Genomic DNA, 21,918 nt, shown 5'->3' with positions numbered 1-21,918 from the left:
TAAGTGCACAGCATTCTTCTGCAAGCACCTTGTTGCTAATAAAAAGCAAGAGGCACCATCTCAGCAATCAGATACCAGAAATGCCATTGAAATGCATGTATTTCACCCTGAGAGATCAAAAGGTTTACAGCAACCACACTCCAGCCATGGTGTATCCGCAGACCACATGTCCACCAAGACCTATAAATTAGGGTGGCAAAGATACCAAAGTACCTTACTTATGACATTTGTTTCCTTGAGGTGAATATGCAGGTGGCACCAGCCAAATTCATTTCTCAAAGATGCATATCTTGACAGAATACAGTAACTTTGACATCCATCTGGCCCTGTGTGCAGTGAACTTGCTTGTCTGAAGGTGATTTGTTGGTCAGTCATTTCTCCATCAAAAAACACTATAAATAGTTCAACAAACCAAGGAGCTTTATTTCATGCACTACAATATGAAGACTTTCTTCTTTGATATTCTGATTGGACAATGAAAACATTAGTTTTGCATCCCAATATAAAGCAGCAAGCTTAGGAGCATTCCACTGTTCTTCACGAGCCTTTGTTATTGAGTGTCCAACCTGGTGCCTTCATCTATCTACTGTGGAGTATGATGTTACAACTTTAGTAGGGGTCTCCTCTGTTATCAGGGCCTCTGTGTAAGCAGCCTGCTGTTCTGGAGTAATTTCTATACGAGTCACTGAAAAGTTTGGGATTCTTCATTATGTCACATGAAATGAAGGCTGCTACTCCAGTGTGGGCCATAAAATGATAGCCTGTGGCACATTACTAACATTCTAATTACCATCACTTTGAGAATAGGGTATGAATTTGTAACTTTGTACTTTCACATAAGATATAAGTTGGTATTGGATGGGGTGCAACTCAAGGCGGGACACCTTAACGGTTTTAGTATTACATGACAATATAAAAACATATTAACCAGAGCAAATAAATAGTTTTAAATCTAAGGAAATAAATTTCTTGGCAATGGGGCATATGGCATATGATGCACCTTAAGTCATCTACAGAAATGAGCTCAGAGAGAAACTCTCAGTAAGGAGACTAAGCTCAAAGGCGATAATAAATATCTGAAATGGTGAAACAAGGCATACTAGAATCTGTCTGTCCTGAAGGAGGAATCCAAAGAACCACATAAAGTAGATCCAAAATGTCTAAGGTGAGGTTCAGCATGCCAGTGGCGATAGATGAGTGCTAAAGGCACCTTCAGATGAGTTTTTCCAATGAAAGGTTTCTGAGGAAGGCTATGGGATAGGTCAACTTTATCACATCACGTGCTCTACCCTAAAGCCCAAGGATAGCTAAAAAGGGTTTCAAGGTTTCAGAGTGTACAAATAAATGCTTCCATTAATAATTCCTACAAAAATTCCAAAGCAACATGAGAGAGAGAGAGAGAGAGAGAGAGAGAGAGAGAGAGAGAGAGAGAGAGAGAGAGAGAGAGAGAGAGAGAGAGAGAGAGAGTTCTACACTCTGGAGGCCCCATTTTGAAAATTGTTCACCGTCATACAACTTCTAAATTCATACATGCTATCTGCATTTACCATGTCCTTTGTCATCTTATTCAATTGTCATCAAGTACTCTTGTACAATAAATGTACTTCTTTACATCTTCTTTAACAAATTTGCTTTGTTTCATGTCATGTCCTCTGGTTGCTCTATTCCTACAATCTCCTGATGAGCTGTTCACTGCATCAATCTGTTTTTAAAACTTAAAGGTTGTAATCAGGTTAACCCTCACTCATCTCTCTTCCAATATGGGCAACTTTAAAGCTTCTAGCCTTTACCTGTACATCAAGTCTCTTAATTCTGGTACCATATTTGTTTTATCCCTTCATATGAATTCCCTGCATGTCATGTAAAAAGTGACTATAAGGGGTGGAGGAGAGGGAGCTGGACCCCACCCCCCCCAACACTTCTTGTACTTCGATTTCTAAAATTCATAATAGAAGGAGTCATCTTCCTAGAATACTCACAATGGGGTGTCTAAGTGTGCATGGATGTAATCAAGATGTCTGAGGAAAGGAGCCTACATGTTGTTCTAGCTCTGACTAAAACAAAACTCAAGCATAAACAAGGAAATATGTTTAGGTATGTCTTTTGGCTAAAGTCAGGGGTTCGTGTGAGGGAAAGAGCTAAGAAAGGAGTAGCACTATTGATCAAGCAGGAATTGTGTGGAAAGATACGTCATTATCTGGGATGACAAAAACAGGTATGTTTAAAAGTACAATAGCAAAAAAGAATGCTGTATGGATGCATGGTATGGGCTAGAGATGAGGATGCGCAGAGGAGGGATGATGTATTGGAAATGAAAGGTATGACTATGTGGTGTGAGATGGTCTAATTGAGTAAGTAATGAAAAGGTAAGAGAGAGGTGTGGTCATAAACGTGTGGTGGGATAGCTGAAGAAGGTATGCTGAAATGGTATGGACATATGGAGAGAATGAGTGAGTATAGGTTGCCAAATACAATTTATAAGTGAAGGGATAAGGAAAATGGGGAGACTAAATTGGAGATGGAAAGATGGAGTGTAAATAATTTGAAAAATCAGGTTCTGAACATGCACCTGGAGTCAAAGGTGCGCAAGGGATAGAGTGAATTGAACAATGTAGTATAAATGGGTCGAGATGTTGCCAATGGACTGAACCAGGGCATATGAAGCAGTAGGAGAAACCATAGAAAGGTCTGTGGGGTCTGTTTGTGGTCCACTGTTTTAGTGCATTGCACATGACATATAGAGAATGGATGTAGTCAGCAGTTGGTTGGCAGCCATTGAATAGGAGGATATATTACTGATACTACCTGCCAGGGTATTGGGAGGGTTAGTGATGGTTTCGTAGAGAGCCAGCCCTTTAGAGGTCGTCAAGTTCCACTCCTCTGGCCTCCTCTGGTTAACAAGCATGGACTGCTGGTATTCTTTCTACCTACATACAATCTCTCCTTGTCACAAAAAACAATTGACAACACTTAACTCACACAGCTCATTCTTCACAAATCTAGATTTTCCTGTGATGAGTGCTTTGCACTATCCCTGCCCTTTGGCAAAATGGTTGGAGCAACAGATACAAGTAGAACATTAGACAGGAGCTTTAGGCAGACACATTAGGGCATCAGGGTATAAGTAGTAGGTAAAAGCATTAGCTGGGAGCATTACGTAAAAGTAGTCAGTTATCAAATTTGGCAGGAATATTAGGTAGAAGTAGATGGTAGGAACGTTAGGTAGCAGCCTCTAAAAACACTGCACTAGAGTTGTCCTCTGCCAGTGGCCACTTAAGGGTGAGGCATTAAACACTGAGAAGCAGCACTGGAGTTCAACAGTTATGGAGAGACTATTCCCATGGCCAGCCCCTTGAGTGAGTTTCCAAAAGGAATGGGCATCAGAGATAATGACAGATAGATAGATGGATAGGTGTTAGCAAATGTGGCCCTTCTCTGTCTGTTCCTGGTTCAACCTTGTTAACATAGGAAACAATGGACAAGTACGAAAAGAAGTCTTTGTCAGGTCCTGCTGCAAAGAATGTCTTTCTTGCAATGCTAAATGTGAAAAAGTCAGTGATCATAGTAAAAAATATAATGCAAAAATTCTGCCAAATCCAGGTAAGAGCATCAAATCCTCATGTCTGAAGCAAAATATTCATATCTGTCTCATTATGCAAAAACAAATTACAAATCAGAATCAAACATCCTTTTAATTTACAATGGCACAAAGTACAGGAGAGAGGCTTTTCTAATACTAAACCTGTGAGTGGTAAGTTTGTGCAAGCCTTCCAGGATGGACATCTGTGCAGCTATGGAGTCAGCAGGACGAGAAAGGAGATATAAGATAGTACGGTTCAGGCAGTGGTAAATCGATTCTAGGTTAATTCCAGATGCTCGTCGCTTAGCTTGTGAGATGAGCTTGATAATGAAGTCAAAAACTTCATGTGGGTCTTTGTTAAATACACCTGAAAAAAAAGAATAAATGCTAAAACTCTGCAACATCATCATGCTGTTTTATGTTACTGAGGAAAATCATACAGAACATAATCCATGTACATCCTATCTCATATACTACATAAGGCAGTTTTACTGGAGTAACCAAATCTCATCCCATCTTCTCATGGAGACCTCGTTAGTACACACCTTAGGGGTGGAAGTGAAGGGTGAGGCATTGCCCATTTACATCAGGACAATACTTTTAGATTTATACAAACACCTGAGGTGTACAGTTACTTTTAGTTTTAGACAATTTTGGTGCCTCCCTGCCAAAAAAGGCTAAGAAGCGGCACTAGAGTCTCCCAGTTATGTCAAGGGTCAAAAGAAACTAGCGACTGAGGTCGATGACACTAAATGTGAATGGGACGACTGGGGAGAGTTAAAGGAGGGAGAATGTAGCATGGATGTGCTAGGGACTGGGGAAACCCATATCCTTGGGCAGGGTGTGTGGAGTAAAAGTGGGAATGATGAATGCAAGTTATGGGAGGGTAGGGAAGGTGTAGTATGGATGGGAATGAATGAAAATTACTGGGGAAAAGGAGAAGAAGGATGTACAATTCTGCTGTCAAGGGTATGGGAGAGTGTTACAGAGCATGGATGGGTTGGATCAAGAATAAAGTGGATGAAAGGAAAGATTGGGATTGTGAAACATGCATTGGTATGTGCATATGTATACTGTACAAGGTAAGGATGAAAGGAAGCCTTTCTGGAGAAATCTGAAAGACTGTATAAAAGGTTTTGTGGATGAGAAACGTTGTTGAATTGGGTGATATGAATGCAAAAGTGGGATGTGATGAAATTGGTGAGACAGTTGGTAAATGGGGAGTTCCTGGAGTAAATTGGAATGGAAGCTATCTTGTTGATACTTGTGCTGAGAGGGGTTTATTCCTCAGAAACACCTTTTTTCATCACAAAAAGATCCATAGATATACATGGATGAGGAATGATGGAAGAGAAGAGCAAAAGGTTTTGATTGACTATGTGGTAGGGGATAAAAGATTGAGAAAAGCTGTGCTACATGCTAGAATTGAGAGAGGATTCTTTGGAGACTCTGACCAGTTCGCAGCTACTATGGGAATGAGGACCAGGGAAAAGTGGAGGTATGGTGTAAGGAAGAATGGAGAGGTGAAAGTGTTGGTATGTGAGAAGATGAATGACATGAAATACAGGGAGGAGTATGAAAGGAAGGTAATTGAAAAACTTAAATGGAAGTGCAGTGAATGTAGGAATGCAATCATGTGTGAATGTGTTTAAAATGTTTAGAGAAATATTAGTGACTGTTATAGAATCAGTAGCTGGATACAAGGTAGAGATACAGGAATAAAAAAAGGACAATGCACAGTGGACATAATAGATGAAAAACACTGTAGAAGAGAAGAAAAAGACATATAGTAGATTCCTCAATTGTTATGTACCAGTGGAAGTTCAGCAAAGGAGGAGGAAAGAATACAAAAGTATGCAAGCTGAATATTAAGGAGCTGATACAGGAAAGCAAAGAAAGAGTAGATAAAGATTTTGGAAGAAAGTTTATAGAAAAGTATGGGGATAATAAGAAACTATAGAAGAAGAAGGTGAAAAAGGAAAGAGGTATATGTAAGAGTGAAAATGTTGATGTAGAAAGTAAGGAAGGGGAACTTCTGAGTCAAAAGGAGGAAGCAAAAGGAAGATGAAAAGAGGGAATCTTGAAGAACTGATGAATGCAGGAGAATGGTAGGCCATAGCTGTCACATGCTAGGTATGGAGGAGGGAAGGAAGAGAATACAAGTGTAAGGGCCTATAAAAAAAGGGAGGTAAGAATGGCAATAATGAGGCTGAAGGTGGGAAAGGCACCTGGAGTGGATGGGATTGTGACAAATCCTGAAGTATGGAGGAAAATTTTTAAAACTCACATCATGTGGGGAGTAACAAGACTAAAGAGAAGGGGTTAAATGACACACAAGAGAAGAGGTGAAGTTATAATACACCAAAGTCTAATGAGTCTTCCTGGATGTACTACAAACTAATTAACTAATTCATTATAGTATGCTTAAAATTCCCAAAGGGAAAGGGTGTCAGGTGTATACAGAGACAGAACATCCTGTATAAAAAATCTAGTACATATATCATTATCATTCATCACACTCAACCAACGTCTCCCACGTTAGCGAGGTAGTGCAAGGAAACAGACGAGGAAATGGCCCAACCCACCCACATTCACATACATACACATAAAAGACCACACACACATATACATACATATACATTTCAACATATACATACATATACACACACAGACACATAAAAGACCACACACACATATACATACATATACATTTCAACATATACATACATATACACACACAGACACATACAGGAATGGGTGAAGGCAAGTAGGTGTGAATGTGTACATGTGTATATGAGTGTGTGTCTCTGTATGCATATGTATGTGTATGTATATGTACATGTATGTGCATTTTGTGTGTATATATGTATATATGAGTGGATGGGCCATTCTTCACCTGTTTCCTGGCACTACCTCGCTGACTTGGGAAACAGGGATTAAGTATAATGAATACACATATCCATGCTTACTGCCTTCATCCATTCCTGTCAGCAACCCACCACACATGAAATAGCATCCCCCACCCTCCAACAAGGCAGCACCAGGAACAGACAAAAAAGGCCACATTCATTCACTCTCAGTCTCTAGTTGTCATGTGTAATGCACCGAAACCACAGCTCCCTTTCTACATCCAGGCCCCATAAAACTATCCTTGGTATACCCCTGACGCTTCACCTGCCCTGGTTCGATCCACTGACAGCACGTCAACCCAGGTATACCACATCATTCCAATTCACTCTATTCCTTGCACGCCTTTCACCCTCCTGATGTTCAGGCACCAATCGCTCAAAATCTTTTTCACTCCATCCTTCCACCTCCAATATGGTCTTCCACTTCTCGTTCCCTCCACCTCTGACACATATATCCTCTTTGTCAATCTTTCCTCACTCATTCTCTCCACGTGACCAAAACATTTCAATACACCCTCTTCTGCTCTCTTAATCACACTCTTTTTATACCACACATCTCTCTTACCCTTTCATTACTTATTCAATCAAAAAACCTCACACCACACATTGTCCTGAAACATCTCATTTCTGACACATCCACCCTCCTCCAGACAATCCTATCTATAGCCCACGCCTCACAACCATATAACATTGTTGGAACCACTATTCCTTCAAATATACCTGTTTTTGCTCTCAGAGATAACATTCTCACCTTCCACATATTTTTTCAACACTCCTAGAACCTTCGCCCCCTCCCCCACCCTGTGATTCACTTCCGCTTCCATGGTTCCATCCACTGCCAAATCCACTCCCAGATATCTAAAACACTTTACTTCCTCTAGTTTTTCTCCAATCAAACAATTATGGCTAAAATATACTCAAAATGGATGGACAGCTGGATGGAAACAATGTTCGTAATACTGTACTTATATACATAAGGGCAAAATATTAAGCTTATTTTTGTTTACATACTATTGGCACAAAAAAATCCAGCATCAAAAAAGATGAAGCAACCAAACACCACTACTGACCTGCCCATAGTTTGTCCACAATCCTTGCTGCTAAATAGAATACATTGGGTGCTATATGCTGGACTGAACCACCAGCAACCACAGGCAGGGCAGCTCCTTCACCAATAAGAATATCAGCATCTAACAAATGCTCCATGAGGGTACCAAGAAGTTGTGTTTGAAATTCACACACCTGGGCTACACTGCTATTTTCTGGAGTGGCCTGCAAAGCCCAAATATGAATATGCAAGATTTATCTAACACTAAGAAACACTAAGTCATTCAATTTGTCTTCATGTGACTGAACCAATTCCTAACATCAATTCCACAAATGTAATACAGGTTGAGTGTCTCTTATCCAAAATGCCTGGGACCAGAAGCATTTTAGATTCTGGGATGTTTGCATATACACAATGAGATATCTTGGGTATGGGACCTAAGTCTAAACACAAAATCCATTTCTGTTTCTTTTTCTTTCTTTCAAACTATTCGCCATTTCCCGCATTAGCGAGGTAGCGTTAAGAACAGATGACTGGGCCCTTGAGGGACTACCTTCACCTGGCCCAATTGTCTGTTCCTTCTTTTGGAAAATTAAAAAAAAAATGAGAGGGGAGGATTTCCAGCCCCCCGCTCCCTCCCCTTTTAGTCGCCTTCTACGACATGCAGGGAATACGTGGGAAGTATTCTTGCTCCCCTATCCCCTATACATGTTTTACACATAGCCTGAACGTAATCTATACAACATTCTTAATAATTTTGTGAATGAAACAGTTTGCATAACACTAAAGCATCAGAAAGCTAAGGTGTCACAACCTCAGCTGCCCATGTGGACAATTTGTGGTTGTTTGGCATCACCTTCGTCCCGGACTCACAAATTTATATGCTACTGATAAGAAAGAATTTTCATACACTTATTCACACATTAAGTACTTAACAGGAAAAAAGCAAGAAATATCATTAATACAAAGAAGAAATAATGTGTTAAGGTGTGGAATTCCCACTTGTAATGTTATGTAGCCGCTCAAAAAGTTTCGGATTTTGGAGCATTTTGGATTTCGAATTAGGGATGCTCAACCTGTATTGTATCATTCATACTAATATTTGAGGGTAAGTTAAACTTTGCTTTCTTATAAGCATTTGACAATATCATTCTGGATACTGAACTAACACCATACATACCAATAAATGAACTTTACCTCCAACAGCAAATCAATGGTGTGAGGGCCTTTACTGGCTGGAGGAAGAGAGAGGGAATCCACTACAAGGTTCTTTAGAAAATCCATCACCTGCTTCTTTGCTGGGTGGTTTGTGAGGCTCCCATCAGCATCACATTTGATAATCACTACATCTCCTGCAGTCATGAACTGAAGAAGGCATAATGTTAAAGATTCATTTAAAAAAATGGTATAAAACAAACATACTCTGTAAAAGGAAATTTTCTGGGTAAAACATTTTCAGGAAAATTTGAAAAATTGCCTAAGCAATACTACCATAACATTAATTACAACTATTAAATCATAATCAATCTCTGCCAAGAACTGTATGATTCTATTTACCAACCTATTATTTCTGATGCCTCATTTCCTCCTGGGAACAAACCCCTTTAGGTGTGACCATGGCAAAGTCTCCAAAATGACCTATCCAAATACATCTATCTACTAAAGCTCTAACCCGTTCAAAATTCTGTAGATCCTCTTCCCAATATAATCCTTCACTTACCCTTCCCTGGATGCTGATTGTCTTCCCTTTCTATATCCTTCTACCTTGCCAACCAATCATGGCTAAATCATTTCTGGGTACTTTCTTTTAATTCACTCTATGGCACTATACCCCATGTCTTTGCTCTCTCCCTTTCATCCTATATTTCATGTACACTTCATAATAGCTCACTAAATCCCATCCACTACCAACACAAACACACTTAAAACAGTTTATTTCACCAGAATGAATCCAACAACTACCATCCCATGACCACATTTTACAAGTGTACATTATGACTGGCAAAACAATACTGTTCCTCATTCCATTCTACATTGATGGTCACCTGTTTCCCCATTGAACCAATCACTTTCTTCCCTTGAAAAGCTCCCTCCTTTATATCTCTCTTCATTGTGCCATCTTTGCATATTACCTAAACAAAATAACTGAATTCTCTAAATTCTTCAAATGGTTCAAAGCTCACTATTCTAACTATTCAGTATGATACTGCAAAGTCTACCACTTAGCTCTCTTAGCTTATTCTAAAAACCTTAACTAACTCTTACAAGCATTTACTTCAGTAATTCCTCTTACACTTTCTTTTTCTTTCATAATATTCGCCATTTCCCGGATTAGCGAGGTAGCGTTAAGAACAGAGGACTTGGCCTTTGAGGGAATATCCTCACCTTGCCCCCTTCTCTGTTCCTTCTTTAAGAAAATCAAAAAAAAAAAAAAAAAAAGAGGGGAGGATTTCCAGTCACCCTGTTCCCTCCCCTTTTAGCCACCTTCTATAACACCTACATGTATCTGATACTCATTCCCTCTGGAAACTCCCTAAAGTGGGTGACCATGCAAAAGTCTCCGTAGCTAGTTAACTCTGGTGCTGCTATTACCTTCTAATGCCTCACCCTTAACACGCCACTGGCAGAGGACAAAACTGGCACAGTGTTTCTAGAGGCTCATACTTACTGTTCCTACTGACTACTTCTGCCTATCATATCTACCTAACACTCTGGCCTAATGTTCCAACCTACTACTTTTATCTAATGTTTCTACCTTGTCCTCCTGCCTAATGGTCCTCCCTACAACTCCAACTTATTCCTCCCACCATTTTGCCAAAAGGCAGAGCCAGTTCATAGCACTCATCAAAGGAAAGTCTAGAGTTAAAAAGAGTGCACTGTGTGAGTTTATTGTTGTCAAAAGTTGTGTGTGACAAGGATAGATTGAATGTTTGTGTAAAGAATGCCAGCAGTCCACATGTGGGTTAGACAGAAAGAAAATACAGCTACCTGTGTCAGATGAGTGCACCTTGACAGCCACTGAAGTGTTAGTTCACTATGCACACATCATTCATATAGCTGTCATGTGTTATGTGCCAAAACCACAGCTCCCTATCCACATTCAGGCCCCATAGAACTTCAATGGTTTATCCCAGACATTTCACATGCCCTGGTTCAGTCCACTGATGGAACATCGACCCTACCACATTGTTCCAATTCACTCTATTCCATGCATGCTTCCTGCATGTTCAGACCATGATCACTCAATATCTTTCTTACTCCATCCTTCCATCTCCAAATTGGTGTCCCATTTCTCCTTCTTCCCTACACTTCTGACACATATATCCTCTATGTCAAACTTTCATCACTCATTCTCTTCATATCTCCAAATTGTTTTAAGACAACCTCTTCTGCTCTCTCAACCACACTTTTTTTATTTCTACATATCCCTCTCACCCTTCCGTTACTTACTCGATCAAACCATCTCACACCACATATTGTTCTCAAACATTTCATTTCCAACACATCTACCCTCCTCCACACAACCCTATCTATAGCCAATGCCATGCAAACGTATAATATTGATGGAACTACTATTCCTTCAAACATACCCATTTCTACCCTCTGAGATAATAATCTCTCTTTCCATACATTCTTCATTGCTCCCAGAACCTTTGCCCCCTTCCCTACACTATGACTCACTTTCACTTCCATGGTTCCATTAACTGGCAGGTTTAGATGGTACTGCAGTGGACTTTATAAAAAAAAGGGTGTGACTTTGTTGTTCATTGGTTTGTAAGGCCATTCAATGTATGTATGGACTATGGTGAAGTGCCTGAGGATTGGCAGAATGCATGCATAGTGCCACTGTATGAAGGCAAAGGGGGATAAAGGAGAGTGTTCAAACTACATAGGATTGTCTGTTGAGTATCTATATGGGAGGGAATTGATCGAGAGGGTTAAGGCATGTACAGGGCATCAGATTGAGGAAGAGCAGTGTAGTTTCAGACGTGGAAGAGGATGTGTGGATCAGGTGTTTGCTTTGAAGAATGTATGTGAGACATACTAAGAAAACCAAATGGATTTGTATGTAGCATTTATGGATTTGGAGAAGGCATATGATAGGGTTGATATACACGCTTTGTGGAAGGTTTCAAGAGTATATGGCGCAGGAGGAAAGCTGCTAGAAGCAGTGAAAAGTTTTTAATGAAGATGTAGGGAAAATGTACGAGTGAGAAGAGAGGAGAGTGATTGGTTCCCAGTGAATGTCAGTTTGCATCAGGGGTGAGTGATGTCCCTATGGTTGTTTAATTTGTTTATGGATGGGGTGGTCAGGGAAGTAAATGCAAGAGTTTTGGAGAAAGGGGTGAGTATGCAGTCTGTTGGGGATGAGTTGACCTGGGGAGTGAGTCAGTTGTTGTTCACTGATGATACAGAAATAGAGGCTGATTCATGTGAGAAACTGCAGAGGTTTGTGACTAAGTTTGGAAAAGTGTGTGATGGTAGAAAGTTGAGAGTAAATGTGAATAAGAGAAAGGTTATGAGGTTCAGGAGGGTTGAGGGACAAATCAATTGGAATGTAAGTTTGAATGGAGAAAAGTTGGAGGAAGTGAAGTGTTTTAGATATCTGGGAGTGGACTTAGCAGCAGATGGAACCATGGAAGCAGAAGTGAGTCAGAGGGTGAGGGAGGGGACAAAGGTTTTCAAAGTGATGAAGAATGTGTGGAAGGGGAAAACATTATCTTGGAGAGCAAAAATGGGTATGTTTGAAGGAACAGTAGTTCCAACAATGTTACATCATATGGTTGCAAGGTATGGGCTATAGATAGGGTTGTGCGGAGGAGGGTGGATGTGTTGGAAACGAAATGTTTGAGGACAATATGTGGTCTGCAGTGGTTTGATCAAGTTAGTAATGAAAGGGTAACAGAGATGCATGGAAATAAAAAGAGTGTGGTTGAGAGAGCAGAGGAAGGTGTGTTGAAATGGTTTAGGCATATGGAAAGAATGAGTGAGGAAAGATTGACAAAGAGGATACATGCATCCAAGGTGGAGGGAACAAGGATAAGAAGGAGACCAAACTGGAGGTGGATGGATGGAGTGAAAAAGATTTTGAGTGATCAGGACTTGAACATACATGAGGGTGAGAGGCATGCAAGGAACAGAGTTAACTGAAACGAACCCTCTCAACCACGCTCTTTTTATTTTCACACATCTCTCTTACACTTTCATCACACCACATGTTGTCCTCAAACATTTCATTTCCAACACATTAACCCTCCTCCATACAACCCTAGATATAGCCCATGCCTCACAACCACATAATATTGTTGGAACTACTATTCCTTCAAATACACTCATTTTTGCTATCCAAGATAACGCTCTCTATTTCCACACATTCTTCATCGCTCTCAGAACCTTTGCCCCCTCCCCACTTTCATGGTTCCACTTGCTACTAAGTCCACTCCTAGATATCTAAAACACTTCACTTCCTCCAACTTTTCTCCATTCAAACTTACATCTCAATTAACTTGTCCTTCAACCCTAGTGAACATAATAACCTTGCTCCTGTTGACATTTACTCTCAACTTTCTTCTTTCACACACTTTTCCAGACTCAGTCACCAACTTCTGCAGTTTCTCACTCAAATCAGTCCTTCTCTCCAAAACTCTTGTATCTACCTCCCTAACCACCCCGTCCATAAACAAATTAAACAACCATGGGGACATCACACACCTCTGCCACAGACCAACATTCACTGGGAACCAATCACTCTCCTCTCTTCCTACTTGTACACATGCCTTACATCCTTGGTAAAAACTTTTCACCGCTTCTAGCAGCTTACCACCCACACCATATACTCTTAAGACCTTCCACAAAGCATCTCTATCAACCCTATCATATGCCTTCTCCAGATCTATAAATGCTACATACAAATCCATCTCATTTTATAAATATTTCTCATACATTCTTCAAGCAGACACCTGATCCACACATCCTCTACCACATCTGAAACCATACTGCTCCTCCCCAATCTGATGCTCTGTATATGCCTTTACCCTCTTAATCAATACCCTCCCATACAATTTCCCAGGAATACTTAACAAACATATGCCTCTTTAGTTTGAACATTCACCTTTATCCCCTTTGCCTTTGTACAATGGCACTGCGCATGCATTCTGCCAATTCTCAGGCACTTCACTATGATCCATACATACACTTAATATCCTCACCAACTAGTCGACAACACAGTCATCCCCTTTCTTAATAAATTCTACTGCCATACCATCCTGACCTGCCACCTTCCCGGATTTCATCATCTGGAAAAGTTTTCACTCTCTCTTCTCTCTTAACCAAAACACTCTCCCTGACCCTCTTATTCTGCAAACCACCCCTGCCAAAACACCCTACATCTGCCATTCCATCATCAAACACATTAAAAAAACCTTCAAAACACTCACTCCATTTCCTTCTCACTTCATCACTACCTATTATCACTTCCCCACTTGCCCCCTACACTGATGTTCCCATCTGTTTTCTTGTCTTAAGCATGTTATTTACTTCCTTCAAAATATCTTTTTATTCTCCCTTAAGTTTAATGATACTCTCTCACCCCAACTCTCATTTGCCCTCTTCTTCATCCCTTGCACCTTCCTCTAGATCTCCTGCTATTTCTTTTATACATCTCCCAGTCCTTTTCACTCCTTCCTTGGAAGCATTGTCCAAATGCCCCTTTCTTCTCTTTCACTAACAACTTTACTTCTTCATCCCACCACTCATAACCCTTTCTAATCTGCCCATCTCCCACCTTTCTCATGCCACATGCCTCTCTTGTACATCCTATCACTGCTTCCCTAAATATATCCCATTCCTCACTCACTCCCCTCACATCATTTGCTTTCACCTTTTGCCATTCTAAAATCAATCTCTCCTGGTACTTCCTCATACTTCATTGCTGTTTCCTGTATTAGCAAGTAGTGCCAGCAACAGACAAGGAAAGGCCCTGACTATCTGGCCACATTCACTCCTTCTACTGACAGGTATTGCAAGCAAAAGTGGAGGCAGTGTTGCCAGCACCCACCTGACCTTGGCCACACAGTGTCTGATTGGTGTAGCTGGTAATTTCACAAACTTTCATAATTTTTCCAACATGAAAAATCATCAATAAATTACACTGATTATAACAAGATCAGTACATAAATTAAGTCATAATTATAATCAGTGATCGACCTTTTGGTGTAGCTGAAATGAATAACAACACATGCATAAAGGTAACTCGACATTCAGGACTCACCCCAGCACTTTTTGTAGCATTCTTCCTGCACTACAGCAAAACTTCTACCCATTATCAGCAGTAATATAACTATACTCCTGAAGTGATATTCTTCACTGTTTTATGAATATCTTTAAAACTATAGGGTCTAATACATATCTTTTTGCCTTGAAATAAGTTTCTCCAGCCTGGAAAGAAAACCTAAGGTCACAGGGGGTCAAGCATGGATGGATGAAGAGGATGACAGAAGGCACAATAGAAGTATATGAAAGAGTACATTTCTGCAAAGAATGTTTCAACTGGATTTATGTAAAGATATGGGGTAAACCATGGAAAGTTCTGTGGGGCCTGGATGTGGAAAGGAAGCTGTGGTTTTGGGCATTATTGCATGACAGCTAGAGACTGAGTGTGAATGAATGGGGCCTTTGTTGTCTTTTCCTAGCGCTACCTCGCATACATGAGGGGGGAGGGGGATGTTATTCCATGTGTGGCGAGGTGGCGATGGGAATGAATAAAGGCAGACAGTGTGAATTGTGTGCATGTGTAAATATGTATGTGTGTGTGTGTATATATATGTGTACATTGAGATGTATGGGTATGTATATTTGCGTGTGTGGACGTGTATGTATATACATGTGTATGGGGGTGGGTTGGGCCATTTCTTTCGTCTATTTCTTTGCACTACCTCGCAAATGCAGGAGACAGCGACAAAGCAAAATAAATAAATATGAATATGTAGAAAGTAGTAGTAGTTGGTAGGAAGCTGACAATCAGGAGTATCAGGAAGGTTGGTGATCACTGCACAGTAAGCCAGTACTTCAGCAGCTAAGAAGCACTCCTTTGACCCAGGAAGCTTTCTTTTCTTTGTGCCTCACCTACATGTGGCCTACTGTCATTCTGTCCACAAATGTACAATCTCTCCACAGCATACATAACACTTGACAGAACTTAACTTACACAGCACATTCTTTGTAACTAGATTTTCCTGCGGTGAGCACTATGCAATAACCATGCCTTTTGGCAAAAAGGTAGGAGCAAGACAGATAGTAGTAGTAGGTTGAAACATTTAGGCATGGACATTAGGTTGAAACAATAGGCAGATGCAGGAAGTAGAAACAATAGACAGGAACATTAGGGTGGAACCTCAGCAAACACTGCACAAGAGTTGCCCTATGCCAATGGCCTATTGAGGGTGAGGCACAAAAGGATAAGAAGCAGCAATTGAGTTCACTAGTTATGGAGACTCTATTGCTATGGCCATCTCCTTGAGGGAGTGCTCTGAAAAACAAGGTTCTGCAGAAATCTCTAGCATAATTCTGTAAGAGAAAAAACTGAAAGATGGTTGGAAAGACAGAAGACAGTCAAGTAAATAGTTAAGAGAGTCACTGAGTCAGAATGCTAAATCTACTAAAGAAATGCTTCCTTGAATGATACACAAATTTTTTATCCATTTTCATCAACTCAGGATAACCAACCTTTTCATCTTCTGGTGATGCAAGGCTCTGAGGCTCTGATGAACCAGTGTAAGGGAACAGTGTTGAGGCAAGTGCTGCTAGTACATCAGCTGAGAGAAACACTGGCAGAAAGTCCCCATTTTGCTGGTACAGGAACCGCAGGAACTGAATGAGAGTGACAGGGTAGCTCTGAAGCCAATCAGGAAGTTCCTTTCTGAAAATTGAATCAATGTTATTCACAGTTTGCCAGCATTTAACTGACAACTGATTTATTTCACAATCTTTGGGACTAACAACAAACAAGCAATCAGTTAGAGCCTGATGCATATCTTTCTTTTAAAAGAAAATTAAACTGACACACAAAAAGTCTTCATTACTCTTTATGTCAATTTACAAAGGTTCCTAAACATACTCCAAAGTTGGTAAAATACATGGTTGATAAAATTCAACCTAAGTAATTGTATATTACTGAGATTTGGACAAAGTGGATGACCTTAATGATTACCTATGAAGAAATAAGCTTCAGGATTCTATGTGTGAGAAGGATTTGAGAGTTACCATCATCTTTCACCTACAGCCAGAGTCCCACACTCAAGAATATTTAAGGAGACAAACAGTCTTTTGGCAAATATCTGAATAGCTTTCAAGTATATGGATCAGGAAACATCTAGCAAGCTGTACATATCCTACATCCAGCCATTACTACAATATACATCTCAAGTTTGGTCACTGAACCTAAAGAAGCACAAAGAGGTAATAGAGAAGGTCCAGATGAGGGCAACAAAGATATCTGAGTTACAAAGAAAGACTAAAGGCTTTAAATTTGCCCACCTTGGAAAAAAGATGAGTGAAGGGTGACCTAATCACAACCTTTAAAGTTTTTTAAAACATATTCATGACAAAGGCAGTGAGTGATCAATTCTTTGATGAGATGTTGGGACACAGCAACCTAGGACATAACATGAAATTAAGCAAGAAACTTGTTAAAAAATAAGTGAAGAGTGACTTTCATGGAACAAAAGGGGTGGATGAATGGAATAAAATGGTTGATGTAGACGGTGTAAATGAATTTAAGAAGTTGTATAACACAACATTGTTCAAGAGATGGGGCCCCTTGAATTGTAAACTCCCTTCCCATACAGTACAAACAAGTAATCACAACTAACTTATTACTGTATTCATACAACAAACTCACAAAGAACCTCCTCTGGGATGGCCAATTATACACCTATCATCTTTTTCATAACTCTCCAGCAACTTGAGTCTATGATAACGTAAGAAATAACACAAAGACTATTGTATAGGAAAAACTGTAATCAAGTTAATCTATTCCACACCACATCTAAACATATTGTCCATCTAGCAAGCAGTTCTTAAAAAGTGTTCCCTCTGTTTGAGTTGGGGGCCTCAAGTATGGACACATACAAGTTGTACCTCTCTAATCTGGCGCTCTGTGGTCCAGTAACCCCCATGGTCCAGCACATTTTGAATCTGCAACCATTAGTTTGTGGATTTACCACCAGGGCAGCGCTTATAGCAGTGCTAAGGCACCTAAATCTGTTTACAATGCAGCCAAACTAATTTACATTCCTGTTTGCTAGTTTCTTATATTCAATTCTTTGCAGATAATGAAAGCCAGAAAAGTTTACAGTTTTGGAAAACTTTAAAAGGTATGAGGAGTACAAAGTTAACCAGTGCACTTACAAATGGTTTAAGCTCCCATGTAATGAAGGTGTAAGCATTTCTGGAGAGATGCTTATTGAGCAGGCCAAAGCTTTTCATAGAAAACTAAAGCTAGACTATGATTGTGAATATTCACAAGGATGGTTACACAAGTTTAAGTGGAAACATGGAATTTCAGTAAAAAAAAGTGTGCAGTGAAGAGCGTAGTGCTGACAGGGAAGCTGTTGTGTAAGGTTGTATAAAAAAAAATCGATAAAAACTCCAATTCTATATTAAACAACCAACAGCATCTTATACAGGGCGAGTGAGAGTGTGCAGGCCCACTGCCTGGCTGGGACAAAGCACAAGCTGGCTGCCTTGATGATAACAATAAAACAACAATAGCACCAAGAGTCAACCAAAGCCAACTACCAACATATGGTTGTTCACTGCATAACTAATCATGGCAAAGCTGCAATAAAGTTTGTGGAGGAATTGGCACAGTTAGTGGCAGTTTAAAACTCAGCACTGTATTGGCATTGTATGTCACGAAAAACCCTTGCGGAGTACTCCATCTGGGGGTATTTCTAATGTAACCTGATGTAACAATAAAAACCTTGTTTGGAAGCATTAATGGTTGCATCATTTCTTGTTTAAAGCTTTCTTATACCTTTGATAACACAGCAATGTGTATGTGGAATGAACTGGCAAAACTAGGGGTTGGGCATATTTTTACATAGGGGGTTCCCTTAGGGGTCAATTTCTTTTTCCTGGCATTTTCTGTGGTCTGGCAATGGCCAGGTCCCAGGGTTGCTGGATTAAAGAGGTTCAACTTGTACAGTCAAAACAAAATAAAAAAACACTATTTCAAAAGTCTAAACAACTTAAGAATTCGAAATCTTAGATTTAAAACATATTACTTATACTATCTGGCAAAAAGCTGAAACCTTACAAAGACCAGATGAGGGTTATTTTGCTCACAAATGCACAGAACAGCATGGCATTGAAAATAACAATTTATAATTACAAAAGCATTGTGACATGATCCTGAAATTCTGTTCTGGAAAAGAAAAGGGAATGGCTTATCATAAATAACAGTACAGAGAAAGGTTAGGATAGCATAATGAAGTGGTGGGTGAATGATTCAATCAGCATAAAAGTGAAGCGTTCTCTTTCTAGCTCTCTTTTGTGTGAAAAGGCAAGACTGTTTAGCACCCCCTTGAGGGAGTTCCTGAAGGGAATAAAGCATGAGAGATATTGATAGATAGCACAAAACTGGTTCCTAGGGTGTTCAATTTTTTTTTCATTTTGCTTAAAAAAGTCAAAATAATAAAATTCAACTATGCTATTTCATGGCATCAGAACATTAAATTTGAATTCAGTCAGTCATATGAAGTTTGATAAATAATTGGCTGATTGCTTACTGCCAACGACAGAAACACTGGTAATGCCCAAAGGGACCTTGTAACATATCATCCAGAGAAGCTACATAAAATTCAAAAGGGATCTACGAAAAAGTTAATGAAACACACCTGAGTATATCCATGCTGTTTAAAGTCAATACATCAGATAGTTTTTAAGAAGCTGAAAGGTGATGAATACCTAAGAACACATGGATGAATAAAGGTCACATCTAAGCTAAAGATATATGGTAAGAAAAAAGCCCCAAAAACCATATAAATCCACTAATTGCAACAACACAGTACACACGACAGAATTAATGTAAAAATCAGGTGAGTTCAGGTATCAAGATATATGCAGTACAAAAAAAGAACGCATGATCAATAATGGTGCATTCAAGGAATGAACAACCAGGGTTTTTAAAAACCTGAGTGAATGGAACAGCTTTCAACATAAATACCTGCTCAGACAAGTACTATCTGTTGAAGGACCAACACTCACCTACTTGACAATGTCATCAATTTCAATTTAACCACCTGGGTTGCTAAAGCCACTATATAAGCTTCCTTTGTTTGAATGGATGAACCACAAATCCTTGAAAAGGGAAAGTGTATGAATGATATTTCTATCAAAAGGCTAGTGCTAGAAGGGAATATAGAAAGCATTCACAATGTATCAAAACTACAAGGACAGACAAGAAAATTATAATACGAAGCAGTAAAAGCAGAGGAGTAATGATCAAAAGTACTAAATATGTACCGCTTAGTGTGAAGTAAAAGCATAATCATTTTATATCAAAGTTGTTTATTTTCAATGACAGTGTCCTAAAAATATTTTTTTTAGCAGCATGGAATGAGGAACTTAAAAAAGTGTGGATGAGAGCAGAACTTAACAGTGAGGGCAGTGTACATGAAGGACCTGCAGGGAGGTCAACAACTGAATTCTTATCTGTGATGAGATCAACAGCAAAATCCCTGACCATGTTGTAAGTTCATGAGCCAATGCCAAAGAAGGATACCAAACTGTTTATAATGAGTTAGTGACTAGTTTAAAGACATCATTCTTTTTCTTACTATACTTGATTGCCATTTCCAGTGTCAGCAAGGTAGCCCAGGACACACAAAAGGTAGTGCCAGAAAAACAAAAAAAGGCCACATCTGTTCACACTCAATCTCTAGCTGTCAGTGTACCAAAACCATGGCTCCCTATCTAAATCCGGGCCCCACAGACCTTTCCATGGTTTACCCCAGATGTTTCACATACCCTGTTTCAGTCCATTGACAGCATGTTGACCCTGCTATACCACATTGTTCCAATTGATGCTACTACTTGCACATCTCTCACCCTCCTGCATGTTCAAGCCTCAATCACTCAAAATCTTTTTCACTCCATCCTTCCACCTCCAATTTGGTCTGGTGTTTCCCCTTGTTCTCCTTTAAATGGCAGCCATCATCATCATCATCTGATGATGATGATCTATTTTCCCACCTCTTTTTAACCCTTAAACTACAACGACTACCCACATAAAAAAAAAATTTAGTGATGCCTCAATATGGGAGCTTATTAGAAATGAAAAAAAATACTTCAATCTCATTAATCAAAGGAAACATCAAGAAAACTTCATGTGTTCACAGATGATGTGCTGGCTGCATTATTGCAGAAGATATGACAGATTATATCATCATCTTGGTGCACTTTGATCAACTCACAAGTATTTGTTTTCATTTTTTAACAGTGACTTATGGACACTTTATAACATTATACCTAGTGAATAACAAGTAACGAATGTACAAAATGTTTCACCACACAATGTGAAGTTCTATAAATAGCTTATTCATATAAATTTCAGATACAAAACCTACTCATTATGTAATATTTACATAATTTCTAAATATATATACATCATTCAGAGTTTTATATATATTTTTTTTTTTCTTTTAAACCATTCGCCATTTCCCGCGTTATCGAGGTAGCGCTAAGAACAGAGGACTGGGCCTTTTTTGGAATATCCTCAACTGGCCCCCTCTGTTCCTTCTTTTGGGAAAAAAAAAAAAAAACGAGAGGGGAGGATTTCCAGCCCCCCGCTACCTCCCCTTTTAGTCGCCTTCTACGACACGCAGGGAATACGTGGGAAGTATTCTTAATCCCCTATCCCCAGGGATAAAATAGTTTTGTTATTACATAAGGACCTATGCTGTCTACACACATGCCAGCCATCAACTGCTCTTGAAAATTCCACTCATATTTCCTCTGCATCATAATAACAATCACTTTCCTAAGTTGATTAAAATTACATAAAACATCCACCACATCAATTTAACCATCACTTGAGCCCTTGATAAAATCACTGATGTGCCAGGTCAAGCAACCATGGCAAGTTGTGGAAATCATTTAGTGAGCAAAACATCCTTAAGAGGGACCGGCTTATGCCTCCTTTCTCTTTGTCAATTGGATAATTGACATAGCGTGATTTTTTGTGATTCTAATTATAGTTCCTAATGACATGAGGTATCTCTGCATACCATAAAAAGTACACCTTCTAATCTAAATAAAAGTGGAATGAGACAACACAAAAAAGTACTGTTGCATAAGTCATACTGAGAACATAAAACTAC

The 21,918-nt window shown here is 39.5% G+C and overlaps 1 protein-coding gene across 4 annotated transcripts in view; it reads right to left on the bottom strand.

Moving 5' to 3' along the window:
* The window catches only part of bchs (WD repeat and FYVE domain containing 3 bchs), a 404,120-nt gene that overhangs the window by 186,236 nt on the left and 195,966 nt on the right, over positions 1-21,918 (bottom strand). For all 4 annotated transcript variants that reach the window (XM_071686608.1, XM_071686607.1, XM_071686603.1 and 1 more), the window contains 4 exons: positions 16,262-16,454; positions 8,735-8,902; positions 7,560-7,761; positions 3,743-3,947 (listed from right to left, as the gene is read on the bottom strand). In XM_071686608.1, coding sequence (XP_071542709.1) covers positions 3,743-3,947; positions 7,560-7,761; positions 8,735-8,902; positions 16,262-16,454 — 768 coding nt within the window. The remainder of the gene's footprint in view (positions 1-3,742; positions 3,948-7,559; positions 7,762-8,734; positions 8,903-16,261; positions 16,455-21,918) is intronic.

The sequence above is a fragment of the Panulirus ornatus genome, chromosome 42, assembly GCF_036320965.1.
Source record: "Panulirus ornatus isolate Po-2019 chromosome 42, ASM3632096v1, whole genome shotgun sequence".
Taxonomy (NCBI): domain Eukaryota; kingdom Metazoa; phylum Arthropoda; class Malacostraca; order Decapoda; family Palinuridae; genus Panulirus; species Panulirus ornatus.
The sequence above is the reverse complement of the archived record's forward strand: the minus strand, read 5'-3'. Positions and strand labels throughout refer to the sequence as shown.